General features: G+C 51.4%; 2 protein-coding genes across 24 annotated transcripts in view; one reads left to right on the top strand and one right to left on the bottom strand.

Annotated features, from left to right (window-relative positions):
- Window positions 1-5,608: 5,608 nt before the first annotated feature.
- On the bottom strand, window positions 5,609-17,117 carry Armc6 (armadillo repeat containing 6). Of its 4 annotated transcripts, none has more exons than XM_075987260.1 (8): window positions 16,982-17,117; window positions 15,098-15,227; window positions 13,095-13,177; window positions 10,701-11,274; window positions 8,710-8,855; window positions 7,739-7,870; window positions 7,360-7,497; window positions 5,609-6,306 (listed from the first exon to the last, which is right to left on the bottom strand). In XM_075987260.1, exons 2-8 carry the CDS (start codon window positions 15,216-15,218, stop codon window positions 6,094-6,096), a joined length of 1,407 nt encoding a protein of 468 aa, XP_075843375.1. In that variant the 5' UTR covers window positions 15,219-15,227; window positions 16,982-17,117; the 3' UTR covers window positions 5,609-6,093. The 4 variants fall into 4 exon arrangements, with proteins under 4 accessions (XP_075843375.1, XP_075843376.1, XP_075843377.1 ...); XM_075987261.1 differs by having other exon boundaries at window positions 16,720-16,990; XM_075987262.1 differs by having other exon boundaries at window positions 16,824-16,988.
- Window positions 17,076-17,210, top strand: part of Sugp2 (SURP and G-patch domain containing 2) — a 30,655-nt gene continuing 30,520 nt past the window's right edge. For 10 of the 20 annotated variants that reach the window (XR_012911897.1, XR_012911901.1, XR_012911899.1 and 7 more), the window contains exon 1: window positions 17,082-17,158. The gene's annotated coding sequence lies outside the window, so the exon portion shown is untranslated. Of the gene's footprint in view, window positions 17,159-17,210 lie in introns of all 20 variants that reach the window. The other 10 variants (XR_012911898.1, XR_012911900.1, XM_075987252.1 and 7 more) reach the window with 3 other exon arrangements.

The following is a 17,210-nucleotide window of genomic DNA, read 5'->3' as shown; positions in this document are numbered from 1 at the left end:
TACTGCTTTAAGAATCAAAACAAAAATAACTGGGCATGGCCGGGCGGTGGTGGCGCACGCCTTTAATCCCAGCACTTGGGAGGCAGAGGCAGGTGGATCTCTGTGAGTTCAAGACCAGCCTGGTCTACAGAGCGAGTTCCAGGACAGGCTCCAAAGCCACAGAGAAACCCTGTCTTGAAAAACCAAAAAATAAAAAATAAAAAAAATAACTGGGCATGATGACACACACATTTAAACCAGGGCTTAGTATTAGGAATATTTCCTAACGCAAGCTCCCTACTGACACAAAAATTCCCAATCAAGCCAAATTAAGAAATATCCAGGTTTAATGGGAGTTTTGTACTCTCAGGTGGACTCTAGGGGGAAACCAGGAAGCCTCGGAAAAAGCGACCCCCAGGAGGAAGAAAGGGAGACCAAGTGTTCCTCTTTGGGGGGGGGAATCACTTAAATACCCTAGGGGGGAGTGGTCCTGACCCCTCCCTGGGGGTGGGGTCAGGACCTGGCCTGCTGGAATTTGGAGTCCAGACCAGGCCTGGGGGCTGGGATAGATGCAAGGGACTGGGGCCTATGCTCCCAACTTGACATTCCAGACTCTTTGGATATAGGGATGACAGAAAATTAGAATGGTAATTATGACAAACATTTAGGCTCTCTTTGGGAAAAAAGAGCGTAGACTCAAATCTGGCTACTTCCTGCGGGCACGGGGTGGCATGGGGAAGGGGAGAGCCAGGTGTCCACGTTTAGCGAGGTGTGGCTGGAAAGGCATCCCATGAACTGTCATCCCGGAAAAGGCAGGCAGCTGTTCCTTGGGGGTGATGAGAAGATAGGTGGCTAGGAAAAAAAACTGTTATTGCTAAAGATGAGTGTGCCAGGATGAGGAGCAAGTAGGCCCTTCATTGCGGCATCCTGGAAAACCGGAGGATGAAAGGTCCTGTCTGCTGGACAGACCAAGTGTCTTGAGTAGGTGCCCGCTTGAGCCTGGAGAGATGGTACCAGCATGGGTGTCCCAAGAGCTTGGCAGCCGAGGGTGTGGTGAGGATTAATTACCATGTGAGATCCTGTCCATCGAGGTTTGAGAGACCTAGGAGTTAACTGTTTGAGGAGTACTCTGTCCTCTGGGGAGAGCGGGGCAGGTTTAGGGGAATTAGGGTCCACTGGTGTGGGGGCAGGGAGACAACTGTCAGCGTGTGAACGGAGAAGGGACTTTAAAAGGGAGAGGTAGGGTAGGTACCCCGCCAGTGGAGGAATTTGGACTGGGAGGTGATGATTAAGGAGAAAGGGCTCAGGCCTGTAGGGGAACATGGGGTGGGGGTGGCCCTGAGGCGAGGGCTAAGATAACCTGAATTCAGTGGAGGGCTTGGTTAGTTGTTTGATGAGTCCAATTGTCCAGATGTTGAGAGCTTCTGACACCAGCTCCATGACCCTGAGATACGGCATCTGCTGTTTCCCTGGAGACTGGAAACGCTTCTATCCATCCTGTACAAGTGTCCACAAGTGTTAAGAGATAACAGAGGTTTTTTTTTTTAAATTTATTTATTTATTATGTATACAATATTCTGTCTGTGTGTATGCCTGCAGGCCTGCAAGCCAGAAGAAGGCACCAGACCCCATTACAGATGGTTGTGAGCCACCATGTGGTTGCTGGGAATTGAACTCAGGACCTTTGGAAGAGCAGGCAGCACTCTTAACCACTGAGCCATCTCTCCAGCCCTTTTTTTTTTTTTTTTTGGTTTTTCGAGACAGGGTTTTTCTGTGGTTTTGGAGCCTGTCCTGGAACTAGCTCTTGTAGACCAGGCTGGTCTTGAACTCACAGAGATCCGCCTGCCTCTGCCTCCCAAGTGCTGGGATTAAAGGCGTGCGCCACCACCGCCCAACAGAGTTTTTTATGAGTAGGCATATGGGTGAAATTAACCAGCCAATCTTTGTCCAGTTGGTGTCCACGAAGCTGGTGTTTGTGGAGAGCTCCTTGTGGGTTGGCCTGGGCACACGTCTGGCAGGAGGAGTGAACCTGTAAAATAGAATCTTGGAGATGGGTGGGGCTAAAAGGGGGCTCCAAGAAGCAGAACAAAGCTTTGGGGAAGCGGCTAAAGATATTTCCCCCCAGTAAATGTGCTGGGCAAGCCAGTATCACTAAGAAAGAATGAGAAAAAAATGTCCTGCAAGATGGTAGGGCAGTGGCAAAGTTTTAAGTGGGGAGGAATGGGTCCCGTCTACCCCCATAGCTGAAATTGGTGAGGGAAACTTAAGGCCCGAGTGAGAATAAAAGTAATGGACTTACCTGCCACTTGTAGTATGACCCTAGCTGGGCTCAGATAGGGCTACGGGATATACCAAGTCTGGGCAGCGTTAATCCTCTGCAAGGCTGAGACGTTTTAAGGCTGGCACAGTTTCGCTTGCCGATGGTGATGAGGCCAGACCTCCATGGCTTGGCATAGAGGACAAGCCCGCATGGGGGCACTGTGATTTCCAGTGTCCAGGTTGCTGGCAGATAGGGCACAACCTCGGAGCAGGTGTAGTGCAATATTGTGCCACTTTAGGCCACACTTGATAGAGCCCTGTGATTGGCTTCTATTGTCCCCCTTCCAGCTGCTAAGGCCTGAGCCTGTAGATTGTTGTAGCTTTGTCTGTCGGGAAGACTCATCTGATTCCTCTTGGGCATTAAAAACTTCAAAGGCCATTTTCACCAATTCCCATAGAGGAGTTTGGGGACCATCCTCAACTTTTTTTTTTTTAAACTCTTTCCTAATATCTGGTACTGACTGGGGAAGCAGAATGATTAGTAGAAAAGGAACCTAGCTGCTTTTCTACCTGAGGGATTTGGAAGAGAAAAGGGAGCATGGGAAGAGCTAGCCCAGTGAGCAGAGGGGGTCCTGGAGTGGACTGGTGAGGTAGGAGAGGAGGTGAAGGTGGAAGTTGACCTTGAACCTCCGAATTGAGAAAGGGAGGGGAAAGAATGTTGCTCCACAGGAGGGGGTTGGAAGTGTGGGCTTGAGGGAGTGGGGGAGGGGCCAGTGCCTCTGGTGCTGTGAGACACTGGCTACTAAGGGGAGGTGGGGGGGGCCAGAGCTCAGAGACCAAAAACCATGGGCATATATATGTAAGCTCTGTTTATTTGTATCAGACAGGCTCAATTTTAAAAGATTTTCGTAAGAGGCTTACAGGGGCAACAGCAGACCTGGCTTTGAACTGTAAGTGCCCATTTTAGAGTCTATGCCCAACCATGTGGCCTAAGTTCATTTCAGAGCATCCTCCAAAATGGCTCTTAGGTCCCAAAAGGGGCCACAGAGATTGGATGCCCAGTGTCCCGATACAAACAAGGCAGGTGAATTTCTTTGAGTTTGGGTTATCATGGTCAACACAGCAACTCCCAGGCCAATCAGGGCTACATGGTAAGACTCTGCCTCAATATACAAAGAATGAAATAAGAGCTGGAGAGATGGCTCAGCGGTTAAGCTCTTCTGGAGGTCCTGAGTTCAATTCCCAGCAACCACATGGTGGCTCACAACCACCCATAATGAGATCTGGTACCCTCTTCTAGCCTACAGGCAGGATACTGCATAAATAAAATTTTTTTTTTTTTTTTTTGGTTTTTCAAGACAGGGTTTCTCTGTGGTTTTTGGAGCCTGTCCTAGAACAAGCTCTTGTAGACCAGGCTGGCCTCGAACTCACAGAGATCCGCCTGCCTCTAATGAATAATTTTTTTTTAAAAAAAAGACAAAGAATGAAATAAATAAAATAAAATGAAGCCACACAAATTGGCGACGCTATTCTGTTCCCTGAACCCTAGGTGGATCCCTAGTTGCAGGCATCCTGAACACAGTCAAAGTGACTTTGAATCCAGACTGAAATAGGAGTGGTTTCCCTCATCCTACGACTCCCAGAGAAATCAGTCTACTTATCCAGGAACACACAGCAGTAAACAGCAGAACAGACAGACACACACACACAAGCTTTTTTTTTTTTTTTTTTTTGGTTTCTCGAGACAGGGTTTCTCTGTGGCTTTGGAACCTGTCCTGGAACTAGTTCTGTAGACCAGGCTGGTCTCGAACTCACAGAGATCCGCCTGCCTCTGCCTCCCAAGTGCTGGGATTAAAGGCGTGCGCCACCACTGCCCGGCCACACAAGCTTTTACAGTAGATTCTCCCTCGGCTCATTTCTCCAATGCTATCAAAGGCTATCAAAGGCTAAAGAGTAGAAGGGACCATCCTCACAGGAGTCACTGGGAGCTAAGACTGAGGCAGGGGAGGTGATAGGCCTGAGGTGGCCCAGTGCAGATAGGAACAATGAGATGGGGAGGGGGTGTCTTCAGTCCTTAGTGAGGCCTCACCAGGCCTAGAGTCCCTCAGGGCAAGTGCCCCATGGAGCTGAGGGCAGATTCCTGCCTTCCACTGTACTGAAAGTGTGAGGCTGGGGTTATTCAAGTGACACTCAGTGGAGACAAAGGCAGAGACACGTGTGAGGTCATAAGCAAGGTGGCCTCTGCTCCTTGGAGCTGACCAATGAGATGATGCCCTCCTCTGGCCTCCATGTCTCCTGACGCATGTACATATAAATATGACTATTAAAACAACCATGGGAGAAGGCTGGAGTAGCTGGAAAATAAGCAAGAAGCTGTGGGGAAAATGGCAGGAGGTGGGTGGGGTTTGTGGGGTGCAAAGGGAAGCCAGGGGTGGAATCACAGGGCCAGCCCTCAGGTGTCTGCCCATGGTCACACACATCACCGACCCAGACACTAAGTCATCCAATCTAGGCAGTTTGAGACTAAGACCCTTCACCTACATCCTGGCAGGTCCCCCGAGTGTGGAGAAGGGCGGGGCAACCTAGTCCAAGGTTCATGTCTGCCTCTGAGCTGGCAGGGCCTCTCCCTGTCCAGTGGGGGAGGCTTGGAGATTTGGGTGGCTGAGTTAGGATACTGCCCCCAACACATGAAAGCAGCCAGCAGCAATGGCTGGTTCCCATGGAAACCAAGAGCTTCTGGGAAAGGCACACAGGTCCAGAGCTATGAGAGGGGGAAGGGAAGCCTATGAATATGGGAGGAGGTTCTGAGGCCACTCTAAACCCCATGGGCCACACAGGTTCAGGAGCAACTTGGTGACCATGCTGCGAATTCTATTTGTGATTTCAGTTGCCTAGGGACTTGCAGAATGTTGGGGAGGTTGAGATGGTAACAAACAGTGTGTATCTCACGTATGGGGAAACAGACTCAGAGAGAAGTGGGGGGCCTACAACATTCAGTGAGGGATGGCAGGGTGGGGTGACAGTGTGTGGAAACAGACTACCTGCTCAGAGCCACAGAGCCCAGCGGGGGCTGTGCTGTCTTTGTACCCCCAGCACAGGCCAAGTGACACGGATCCCAGTCTCAGTGGCCTATGTAATACAGGCTATGACCCAAACCCCTCTAGTGCCCGCAGCAACCTCAAATGCCCATGGTCTGTTCTCCCTGAAACCATAGTCACAGCTGTGAGGAGATCCTCTATGCCGGCGTCGGCAGCTGCAGCATCAGGGACCCAGGCAGACTCCAATGGATGAGTCCAAAAGCCCTGAGTGTGCCAGCAGCACCAGAAGTTCCAGATCCATTTTATAGGGAAGAAAAAGCTGAGGAGCCTGATTCTAAATCACATCATTTATTATTATGATGTGCGTGTGCACACCCTAGCACACATCCGGAGGTCAGAGGACAACAGGGCAGCAGTCCCTTCCCTCCCCCACTACTGGATCTTGGGGAACCAGCTTTGGCAGAAGCACCTCTCCCATAGAGCCTGCCCAAGGAGTAGGGTTATCAACAGCCTGGAGTGGTGCCTGGACTGCAGCCCAGTCAGACACCAGCTTGCAGGGTCCCCAAACTCCAACAGAATGCTGCAGTTCCATGTGCCCTTTGCCCCAGAATTGTTGAGCAAAACTGTGGGTGGGAAAGGGCACTGGAAGGGGTGGGCCCTTAGGTCATCAGTGCTGCCTGTGGGGACACAGGACCCAAAGGCTGCTTCTGCCCTTCCCTCACCACTGACCTGCTGAACACTTTTGCTCTGGGTGGCATGGGTGAGGAGCAGGGCACAGAGCTCACATGTTCTGTGGGTTGAACTCGGTGAGCTGGGGTCATGGTGCCAGGTCACCCCTCTTTCCTGTCCACAGTTCACGAAGCTCCACACGGCAGCCCAGGTCTCGTAATGCGGCCTTGGCTACATCCTCACAGTCTGGGTGGGCAGCCCGGGCTTGTGAAATGAGCTCCTCTGCCCCCAGTTCCAGGATGGGCTTGGAGAAGACCTGGCTGCGGGACACCAGGTTTCGGATCAGCATACAAGCCTGTTTCTGAAAGAGAGATGGGCTGTGAACAGGAGGAAGGGCCTTGGCTGGATTCTCCCTGACCTCAGTGGACTCCTCAGAACAGGAGACAGACATTCAGCAGACAGCTAGACTAGGCCAGGCTAGCTCCACGTTCTCACAGGACTTTCTCAGCCCCATCTTTCACAGCTCCTAGGTGAGCACTTAGGACAGTATCTGGGGTAGAGACTATGATTTCGGGGCGGACAGTGACACACTGTCCCAAGGCAGGCCCTGGAGACCTACAGTGAGGCCACAGGTAATGGAGCGCCAAAGTACATTTCTCCATGAGTCACCCATTTGGGTCGGTTTCAGGAACCTTCATGGATCTTAAAGTCCCCGATGCACAGCTTGTCTGCCACAGCCAGGTCTGCAGAGAACTTTGTTTCCACTCTCCCACACTCTGTCCTGCATCTGGGCAGCTCCAAACACCCGACACAATGGGGATGCTGTGCATGATCCCAATGTTTAGGAGTGACAGCGGACATCATGGCACAGACTGATAATCCACAGCTCAGGGCCGAGGACACAGGACCCTGACCGCCAGGCCTGTGGCAGCTACAGAGCTACAGCCTGTTTCAGAGGAAAAGCAGGGCGGGGATCAGCCTACCCAGCATGTAATAGGCCCTGGGGTTTTGTCCCTAGCATGAGTGTTGAAGCACAGGCCTGTCACTACAGTACTCAGCAGGGGATGGCAGGAAGATCAGGAATTGAAGGTTGCTCTTGTAGCCAAAAAAGTTGGAAGCCAGTCTAGGTTACATTTGACCCTGTCCAAACAAACAAACAAAAATGAGAGAAAGGAGATAAAAACAGAAACAGGACAGCCTCTGGTGTTGTGTGTATGTGTGTGTGTGCACGTGTAGTCAAGTGCCCTAACTATCCTGGAACTCACTCTGCAAGGCAGGCAGGTTTTGAATTTGTGGTACTCCTCCGGTCTCCTGAGGACTGGGGTCACAGCTCCCACACCTGGCTTGACTTGCTGATGCAGTGACAAGGAAGGAGCCTGTGTCCAGGCTGTGGGGAGCAAATCTACTCACTCACCTGGACGCCGGCCTCCTGCGGGTGTGCTTTCATGGCCTGCAGGGCTGCCAGCGCGCCACCACCCTCCACAATGATGCGGCTGTTCTCAGGCTTGCGCAGGGCCAGCACGCAGAGCGCCGCACAGCTTTGCTCACACACCTAGGGGTGTAGGTGCACACCTGTGTCAGCACACCTGGCCACCCCACCCTGGGTATTCTGCAGCTCCCCTCAGTGGTCCTCTGCTAGCTGTGTGCCACCGCAGTGGTGGGCTGGGTGCCCGGGGGCGGGGGGGGGTGAGCCTACCAGGAACACTGCGGTCCTTCACCTAGTCTTGCTGACAGTGAGGTGGCAATCCCTGTAGATCCCGCCATTGTCCTGCCCATGTGTCTGAGGTGGGTACCTGAGGGCTGGCCAGGTGCCGAGTCATGGCAGCCACAATGGACTCTGTAGCGCCTGCCTGGACAATGGCGTCCTTCACATTGTCGTTGCCCGCGATAGCTCTCAGGGCACTGAGCACTTGTTTCACGAGGTCCTGTGTGGATGACAAGGGGAAGTCACCGTGGCACGTGTGCCAGCTGCACACCTCCTGCTTGCTGGATGTAAGGGTGAGGAAACTCTTCTGTGTCTGTTTCTGTTTGGACACATGTGGTCATCCCAATTACAGGCCAGCCTGTGACAAAAGGATCATGAGACTGGAAGAAGACAGGCTGGCTCTTGAGGGTGACCTGCCTAATCCACCTCTCATGGGTAGGGCATAGATGTTGCCCACTGAGCAGCCTGAACTAAGGACGATTTTCCATTTCCTTGCTCCTGCTCACTGTAGAGAATGTGCAAGGAGGATCTGGGCAGTAGCTCAGCTGGTAGTGTGTTTGCCCCCCAGGCACAAGGCCCTGAGTTCTAGCCCCTACACCAACCACACAGAGCTTGGGCAAGGTAGCACACTTGGATCAAATTCAAGGCCAGCTGGGACTACACGAGAACTTGTGACCCTGCCTTATTCTTTCTCTCTGTCTCTCTTTCTCATAAACACATGCATGCATGCACGTACACATACAGTCCTTCATCCCAGTACTTGGAAGGCTAAAGCAAGAGGAGTGCAATGTTATGACCAGACTGAACTTTGTAGAGCAAGACCAGTCTCAAACTATAGTACATAGGGCTGCAGTGTGACTTGGTGGCAGAGGGCTAACATGTAGGAGGCTCTAAGTCTCACCAGTATGGAGGGGGGCAAATGGAACCAGAACCCTGAGAGCTGAGAGTATGGGCAGGCTTTCTACACCTGAACCTTCACCCTTGCCTCAGTGGGTCAGTCTGGTCAGCTGTGGCCTCAGAGGCAGGAGCCCTGGGGGAGGAAGAAGACTTGGGCTCCACCTGGTGGTCGCTGCAGTCAGTCAGCAGGGTCACAAGGATGCCAAGGCCTCCAAGGTCGATGACCTCCTGGCAGAACTCATTCCGCACAGCCAGGCGGGACAGGGTGCTGAAGAGCTCGCTCAGGACTCCTGGGTTGTCAGGGAACGCTGTGCACAGGCAGGAAGGGAAGAGTTAGAGTTGGGAGGGGCCAGAGACAAAGGAATGTCTAGAAAACAGCCTGTTAGTCTCCGGAGTACTTTCCACTTCCCAAGCTGGCTGGGGTTATCCAACAGGCCCAGGCGAGAAATGGCCCCTGGTAGATTTGCCATGCCCCCTGCTCCGTAACAGTGAGGCAAACAGCAGCCAGAGCTGCTCCTGACACCTGACATTCCCTAAACACACCTTAATCCCAGCTCTGGAGGCAGAGGCAGAGGATAGCCTGGTCTACAACACAGCAAGTACCAGGGCTTCGTAGTGAGAGAGTCTAAAAGGAAGGAAGAAAACCAAACCACCAAAATAAGTCTTCCAACGTGTCCTTGAGGTTCTAGGCTGGGAACGACTTTTCTCAAGACAGGGTTTCTCTGTGTACCCCAGGCTGTCCTGGAACTTGCTCTGTAGAGCAGACTGACCTCGAACTCAGAGATCCACCGGCCTCTTCCTCCTGAGTGCTGGGATTAAATGTGTGTACCACCACTGCCCTGCTGGGAATGACTTTTGTAAACAGAGCAGCAAATTGGAGAGGAACAGGTGCAGACAGACTATAGATAACCCCCGATGGTGATGGTCAGCAGTTTTCATCTCTGTGGCATTTGCTGCCTATGACTACCTGGGACCCCTAGCATCTCCACACAGGTTGATCTAAGTCAGCTATTGATGTGGTCACCAACCACACCATTTGCTTTAATAAAGGGAGGAGTGTGGTACAGTGGGTGGGGCCTATCTAATCAGGTAAGGGTTTTGGTTAAGAGGCTTCTCAGTGGACAAAGACTCTCCCTGGGGTTGCTGGAAGTCTCTGGTCTGCCCTAGGGTCTTCAGACTAGAATGTGAGCCATCCTCTCTATACTTGGGGGTTGGGTGCAGTTTAGAGGTGGAGCCTGAATGTAGCACTGAGGAGGCTCCGATGTCTGTTCCTGCTCTGCCTCTAGCCTGAATGTAGCACTGAGGAGGCTCCGAGGTCTGTTCCTGCTCTGCCTCTAGCCAGTGGGACTCCAGCTGCTCCACATAAGCATGGGAGGAGCTGGCAGGCTTTGCAGATGGTCAGGCCTCAGCCGCTCTGAAGTGTGAGCAGGGACTGAGACAGCCTTCCTCTCCCCCAGAGTGGGAATACCACGCACAGGCTTAGCCATGGAGCCACAGCCAAGGGACAGGTGGGGAACTTGTCCTTTTTAGCACCTTCTGGGCTCAATTCTCAGGGTTTTGTATCTTTGTTGTTTTGAGACTCTGTGGCTTTGGTTGGGCTAGAATTTGCTATGTAGGACTGGAGGGACTCAGATTCAACTCCCCCCACCCCCTCTCTGTGGAACTACACGTATGCATCACCACGGTGCCACTACAGCCAGCTCTTTCAGACATTTCATTTAAGGTATGAAGATCAACATCATGATTGTCCACAGCTGGCTCATAGCAGCCACCTGGAGCTGGATACATGTATGTGCCAAAGTATTTATACATAAGAACAAAGTGTTGGGCTGCTTTATTGTTTTATAGTGCTGAGGATGAACCCAGGACATCCTACATCCAGGCAGGTCTCTGAGCCACGCCCCCAACCCCTCACTGGGGGATTCTAGGCAATGACTCCACCCCCAAGACATGCCCCCAGCCCCTCATTGGGGGATTCTAGGCAGTGGCTCTACCTCCCCAAGACACTCCCCCAACTCCTCACTGGGGAATTCTAGGCAGTGGCTCCACCCCAGACACCCCCCCAGCCCCTCACTGGGGGATTCTAGGCAGGATTCTATGGGTGGGCTACCCTCTCAGCACACCCACCCTACTCTTACCAAGGCTCCTCTTACCTCTGGCAGCCTCAATCAGCACTTTCAGGCCTCTGTTCTCTTGAACAATCATCTTTGCATGCTCATGGGCATGGCCAAAGGGCACTCGGATGTCATCATCGAAAGTCATGACCCGCAAGGCCCAGCAGGCCTCCCTGACCACATCGGCGTGCTGGCCATGCTGTGTGATAGCAGCGGTTAGCAGGGGCAACACTCCGGCTTTCACCAGACTCTGTCGATTCTGTTCATGTTTCACGCAGGCATGGCGCACACAGCGGATCCCACAAGAGGTGAGTTCAGTGTTGGAGACATTCTGTGCCAGCGTGGCCACGAGCAGCTGCTGGCCCTGGGCGTCCAGAAGGTCAGGCTGGCCATCAGTCAGTACCGCCAGGGCACTGAGAGCCTGGAGCAGAAGGCCCTGGTCACTTGTGGCAGCAAGTTGCCAGGCAGCCAGGAGGATTGGGTAGGCCCCCTTCTGGGCTGCCAGGTAGCGGCTGGCCTTCTGCTGCCTGCAGTGGTCGCAGAAGCGGACGAGGTGGGCTGACACCTCCTGGGGCCGAGACCCATTCAGGGACTCCTGCAGATCGTTGAGGACCTGCAGAGAATGTCAGTGTTAGTTGCTGCTGCTAGGCTCTGAACCTCTGGGAACCTTGCCCCAGAATCTGGAAATTTCTAAACCTACACTGATAATTTATGACAGAATCTTAGCCAAGCGACGATGACCCATGCTTTTAATCCCAGCACTCGGGAGGCAGAGACAGGCGGATCTCTGTGGGTTTGAGACCAGCCTGGTCTACAGAGTGAGTTCCAGGACAGTTTCTTTTCTTTTTCTTTTTTAAGATTTATTTATTTATCACGTATACAGTATTCTGTCTGCTTGTATGCCTACAGTCAAGGAGAGGGCACCAGATCTCATTACAGATGGTTGTAGCCACCATGTGGTTGCTGGGAATTGAACTCAGGACCTCTGAAAGAGCAGCCAGTGCTCTTAACCTCTGAACTGTCTCTCCAGCCCCCTCCAGGACAGTTTCTAAAGCTACAGAGACACCATGTCTTGAAAAATCAAAAAAAAAAAAAAAAAAAAGGAGACAGAATCTTTGTGTGTATGTGTGTGTGTGTGTGCGTGCGTGCACGTGTACACACATGCATATGATACTCTCGGAGTCCAGAAGAGGAAGAAGGGTCCCTCAGAGCTGGAATTACAGGCTGCCATGAGCCACACCATGTTAGCGCTGGGAACTGAACCTGGGTCCTTTCTAAGAGAAGCAAGCACACTTAACTGCTGATCCATCTTTACAGTACCAAAACAGGGTCTTGATATATAGCCCAGGCCTTAAAATTATGTTGTACAAGTTGGCCTTGAACTCACAGGAAACCTCCTGCAACAGCTTCCTGACTGCTGGGATCCTGTATATGAGCCACCATATAATAATCGTATTAAAAAGAAAAACAAATCTTTGATGGTGTCTTGTGTATTATGGGTGTTTTGCTTGCACATCTGTCTATGCATCACTGATATACATCACCATGCCTGACGATGGCAGAAGAGAATGTCATAGCCCGTAGAACTGGAGTTATGATGGGTGTGAGCTGTCATGTGGATGCTGGGAACTGAACCTGTGACCTCTGGAAGAACAGCCAGTTCTTTTTATTGTTGTTGTTTTGTTTTTTGGGGCCGGGGTTTTTCTGTAGCTTTGGAGCCTGTCCTGGAACTAGCTCTTGTAGACCAGGCTGGCCTAGAACTCACAGAGATCTGCCTGCCTCTGCCTCTGAGTGCTGGGATTAAAGGCGTGTGCCACCACGGCCCGGCTGAGCAGCCAGTTTCTTAGACGCAGAACCAGTTTTCCAGCCCTTCTCTGGCCCCGCTGTTTTAAGAACTGTGGATTGAACCTAGGGTTTCATGCAGCAGAAGTGCTCTACCACTGAGTTATAGACATCTTCAGGACTCAACTTTTTTTTTTTTCATTAAAAAATTTTACTTTTATGTCATGCATACCCACGTACCCCACAACGTGAATGCAGAGAACAGAGGACGCTCCGTGGGAACCAGGGCTCTCCTCTACCACATATGTCCTGGGGACCAAACTTGATGTGTAAGCACAAGGACCTGAGTCCAGACCCCTAGAACCCAAGTGAAGCTGGCCAGAGACCCTAGCTATATTGTGTGCCCTTGACCCCAGAACGTGGGAAGTGAGATCACACATGCACTGTGTCTCCCAAACATGTCCTCCGAGTAACTCAGCTCTCCTTAGATGCTGGGTAACCCTCACATGGACTTGGGACACTTGACTGTAGACCTCTACTGGTCACAGGATGGACAGACCACTGACATTCAGATCCTGATTTCTGCCATATGGGACGTGGGGAAGAGACCCTCCAGAGCATCGCAGTGCTGAGGGAGCCAGCCGCTCCTACCTGCAGGACATCATGTGTGGGCTCCTGGAGACTGTCCACAGATGCTTTCGGTGCTGCCTTCACAATGCTGCTCAGATCAACCCCTGCAGAGGGAAGAGGGGCTGCTGAAGACAAGTCCCTCAGGTAGGAGGTCCCTGTTGACGACTTGGCTTCCAGGGTTTTCCCCAATGGTCCCTCCAGTTGTACAGGCCAGCCACAGGCTACAAGGGGTAAGTGTGCCACTGCTAAGGTTGCGCCACACATGCTGTCTCTGGGGTGACAGATTGTGCCTGGCAGACAGTTGTAGAGGGAACACCACAGAGCCTCTCCCTTTAAACTCAATCCTTACTGGTCCCCATGTGCATCTTAGCCTCCTGAGGCCCCAAAAGCATCCCTTCTGTGGTAGGTACTTCATGTGTGTGTGTGTGTGTGTGCTTTAAGAGGTTTCTCGTTTGCTTTTGAGATAGAGTCTCACTATGTAGATCAGGTTGACCTTGGACCACTATATAGACTAGGCTAGCCTCAAACTCAGATTCTACGTTCTTATATCTCCCAAATTCTGGGATTAAGAGAATGTGTCACCACATCAGCTAGGGGTAAGTTTTTTGAGGTAGTGTCTTGTTATGTAGCCAGGCTGACCTTAAATTCACAGTACTCTTCCAGCCTCAGCTTCCCAAGTACTGAGATCAGCTGGTTGTAGTGGTGCATATTTGTCATCCCGCATTGGGAAAGGGGGGCAGGAAGATCAGGGTTTAAGCTAGCCTTAGCTACATAATGAGTTAAAAAGCTATATAAATCAGTCTTAAAAAACAAATCTAAACAATAATAAAGACAAGGAAGAGAGATGGGATCACAGACATGTATCACCATGCTGTGTTTTGCTGGACACTGTATGTGTGTTTCTGTGTATGTTTATATGTATGCAGATTTTCATGTGTATGTGTAGATGGTTATGTGGGGGTATTCATGTATGTGTGGATAGTCTGTGGTGGGTGTTTGTGTGTAAGGATGGTCATGGTTGGTGTCCGTGTCCGTGTGTGTGTGTGTGTGTGTATGGTCATATAGGAGGATGTTCCTATGCAAGGGTCATGGAGGCCCAAGGTCAAACTCAGGCATCATTCCTCAGCAGCTGTAATCTTTCTGTTTGAGACAGGGTCTTACTGGAACCTGGAGCTCACCAATTAGCCTAGAATGGCTGGCCAGCAAAGCCCCAGCAATCCACCTGTCACTACCTCTCGGTGCTGGGATGACAAACATCCCATTGTGGGGGTGTAGTGTGGTGTGCATGACTTAAATCTCAGCACTCAGGAGGCAGAGGCAGGTGGATCTCTGTGAGTTCCAGGCCAGCCTAATCTATTGAGTAAGTTCCAGGACAATTAGAGCTACATAGAGAAATCTTTTTTCGAAAAACCAAGCCAATCCAAAACAAGCCCCTACCAAGAAAAGAAAAAAAAAAAGAAAACCAAATCCCCCCCAAAAACAAAAACATACCTCATCAAGGCTGGCTTTTTACATGGGTTCTGGGGACAAACCCAGCAAGGATTTTAGCAAGTGAGTTGTCTCTGCCGTCAGGCTTCCCATGTTTACTTGACTGCCCACTATGGCACCCATTTCTGTGCCCTGGAGGCAGACCTCTCTCTTACCTTCCGGCTGACGTCACTGTTACCAGGGAGGGCCAGATAGAGAGTGGAGAAAAGAGGGAATGGGGTGTGCTCATGCCTAGAACCCAGCCTCTACCAATCCACATGTGGTCAACTCATCTTGAGCCTCTGCTCTTTGTTACGTAGCTCAAGAGCTCCAAACCCTACCGGCCCCACCACCATCGCCATCAAAAGTAGCCCTACCATCCACTCTCCAACATGACTTGTGACTGACTCCAGGATTGGCAATATTCCATGTGGTTCTAAGGTGAAGTGGGGTGCTGTTGATGCATGGAGACAAGCAAGGATGGGGTCAGTAGCACCCTGTTATGTCAGGCTGAGGGCTGTGGCCTCTAAGAGCCAGTACCGAGCCCACCACCCTACCTTGTGATTCAAACTGCTCCACCGCCTCTCGAACGGCCTCCTCAGTGCCCATCTCAAACTCCTCAATGTTCTCACGCACTGCAGCATCGAAGGTTTCCTGTGTGATGCGCTTGGAAGCCATCTCTGCATACTGAGTGGAAAGGAACATTTGGTCAGGGAACACCCTTGTGGTGAAAATGCCATTTGGGCACACCTGTGAAGGCAGCTCTAGGGAGCAGACAGAAGGGTCCTGGCCAGTGGGAAGCCAGCCTCAGCTACACAGTGAGACACTATCTCAAAAAGGCAAAAAGAAAAGGTCTGCTGGTGAGATGCGTCATAAAAGAAAAAAAAAAGAAGGCGTGAGAGCACTCTTCTGTCTGGATTACCCTGACCTCTCCTCTTTTGTTGTTGTTGTGTGTAGCCCTGACTGTCCTGGAACTCACAGAGATCCACCTGCCTCTGCCTCCTTCCCGAGTGCTAGAATTAAAGGCGTGCACCACCACCGCCAAGTTTCTCAGAAGTGCAGAAGAACTCAGGCTGTCGCCCAAACATTTGAGATGCTGTCTAGATGCTGAGATGCTGGCGAGAAGGCTCAGGGTTAAGAGGGCATGCTGCTCTGTGAGTGCTGGGGTACAACCTAAGGAGACACCCACACCTGCCACTCCAGCACAGGACACCCAAAACCCGCACGCACGCGCACATACACACTAATAATACAAACACAAATGATATTAGTATTAAAACAATTTTTAAATTGTTATTATTATTATTATTACTAAAGCACGAGTAAACTAGAGGCAGACTAATCTCTGAGTTCAAGGCCAGCCTGGTCTACAGAAGAGTTCAGGACAGCTAGGGCTACCGAGAAATCTTGTTTTGAAAAACAAAAAACAAACGAACAAACCTAATCTCAGCACACCGGAGGCAGAAGTGATGAACCGCTGTGAATTCCAGTGAGACTCTGTCTCAAATAAATAAATAAATAAAATAATTTTTTTTTTTTTTTGGTTTTTCGAGACAGAGTTTCGCTGTGGCTTTGGAGCCTGTCCTGGAACTAGCTCTTGTAGACCAGGCTGGTCTCGAACTCACAGAGATCCGCCTGCCTCTGCCTCCCAAGTGCTGGGATTAAAGGCGTGCGCCACCACCGCCCGGCTAATAAAATAATTTTTAAAAAGTAAATAAAAACTGCCTGGTTCAAGCATCTCCTCTCTCCCATTCAATTACTTTCTCCATTGTTATTATAAAATAGAGCTTCATGTAGACCTGACTGTTTTCTAACTTGCTTTGTAGCTAAAGCTGTACTTGAATTCCTGATCCTCCAGACTCTTCCAACAAACAAGCCACTGGTTTATCTGTTGTTTTTGAGGCTGGGTCTGGTAACGCAGCCCAAACTGGTATGGAATCGTCCTGCCTCCCGATTCTGGAGCTCACCACAACGCCTGTTCTTGCTGTTTTGTTTGGTCGTTTTTATTGTGAAAGACAGTGTGTCTACGTAGCCGAGGCAGGTCTCGAACTCACAGCAGTCCTTCTGCCTCTGTCTCCCTCAGAGCAGCATGACAGATGCAACAAGCACGCTTGCTCCATCACCATTATATCCACGTCAGGACCTGCGTCCCCCGAACCCAGAGCCACACTGACTTCACCTTCTGTCCTCCTTGCTTCACTGCCTAGAATGCAGCTGGACACGCAGCAGGTGCCCAGCACACAGCAGTAGCACGAGAATAAAATGAATGAAAAGAACGTGAACCCGAGAAGCGAAACATTTCGTTCCCAAGAATCTTTAGTACAATCTTCTCCTTCCACCAATCCAAGTCCCCGAGGGTCGCGCAGACACCACCGGCCCGACCCCAGGACGCTCACTCCCCTCTGCGCCCACCGCAGGACTAGCCGGCCGGCGTTCCTCACCGGGTCTACGCAGCCACGTGGGGGTGAAAGGGTGGGGCTCGCGGGTGTCGCCAGAGGCTCCGCCTTTGGCTCCTTCGGGCCACCGTATGCGCGCAAGCGCAGAGGCGCTGCCACGCCTCGCGTCCTCCCTCAGCCGAGGAGCTCCCTTCGGGGCAACAAGGGCGACCGCGAGCACAGGTAAAGGGAAGGGAGCCACAGAGTACGCGTGGGTCTGGAGCCCTCGCTGCCT

This window comes from Microtus pennsylvanicus, chromosome 9, assembly GCF_037038515.1.
Source record: "Microtus pennsylvanicus isolate mMicPen1 chromosome 9, mMicPen1.hap1, whole genome shotgun sequence".
Taxonomy (NCBI): Eukaryota; Metazoa; Chordata; class Mammalia; order Rodentia; family Cricetidae; genus Microtus; species Microtus pennsylvanicus.
The sequence above is the reverse complement of the archived record's forward strand: the minus strand, read 5'-3'. Positions and strand labels throughout refer to the sequence as shown.

Bases quoted from the DNA above. Each gene is read 5' to 3' on its own strand.
- Armc6 (XM_075987260.1), bottom strand. From the start codon at position 15,218: ATGGCTTCCAAGCGCATCACACAGGAAACCTTCGATGCTGCAGTGCGT. The intron at 13,178-15,097 runs GTAGGGTGGTGG...TTCCCTCTGCAG, and splicing joins GGAGCAGTTTGAATCACAAG to GGGTTGATCTGAGCAGCATT. The intron at 6,307-7,359 runs GTGAGTGAGTAG...TCTCTCTTTCAG, and splicing joins CGCAGGAGGCCGGCGTCCAG to AAACAGGCTTGTATGCTGAT.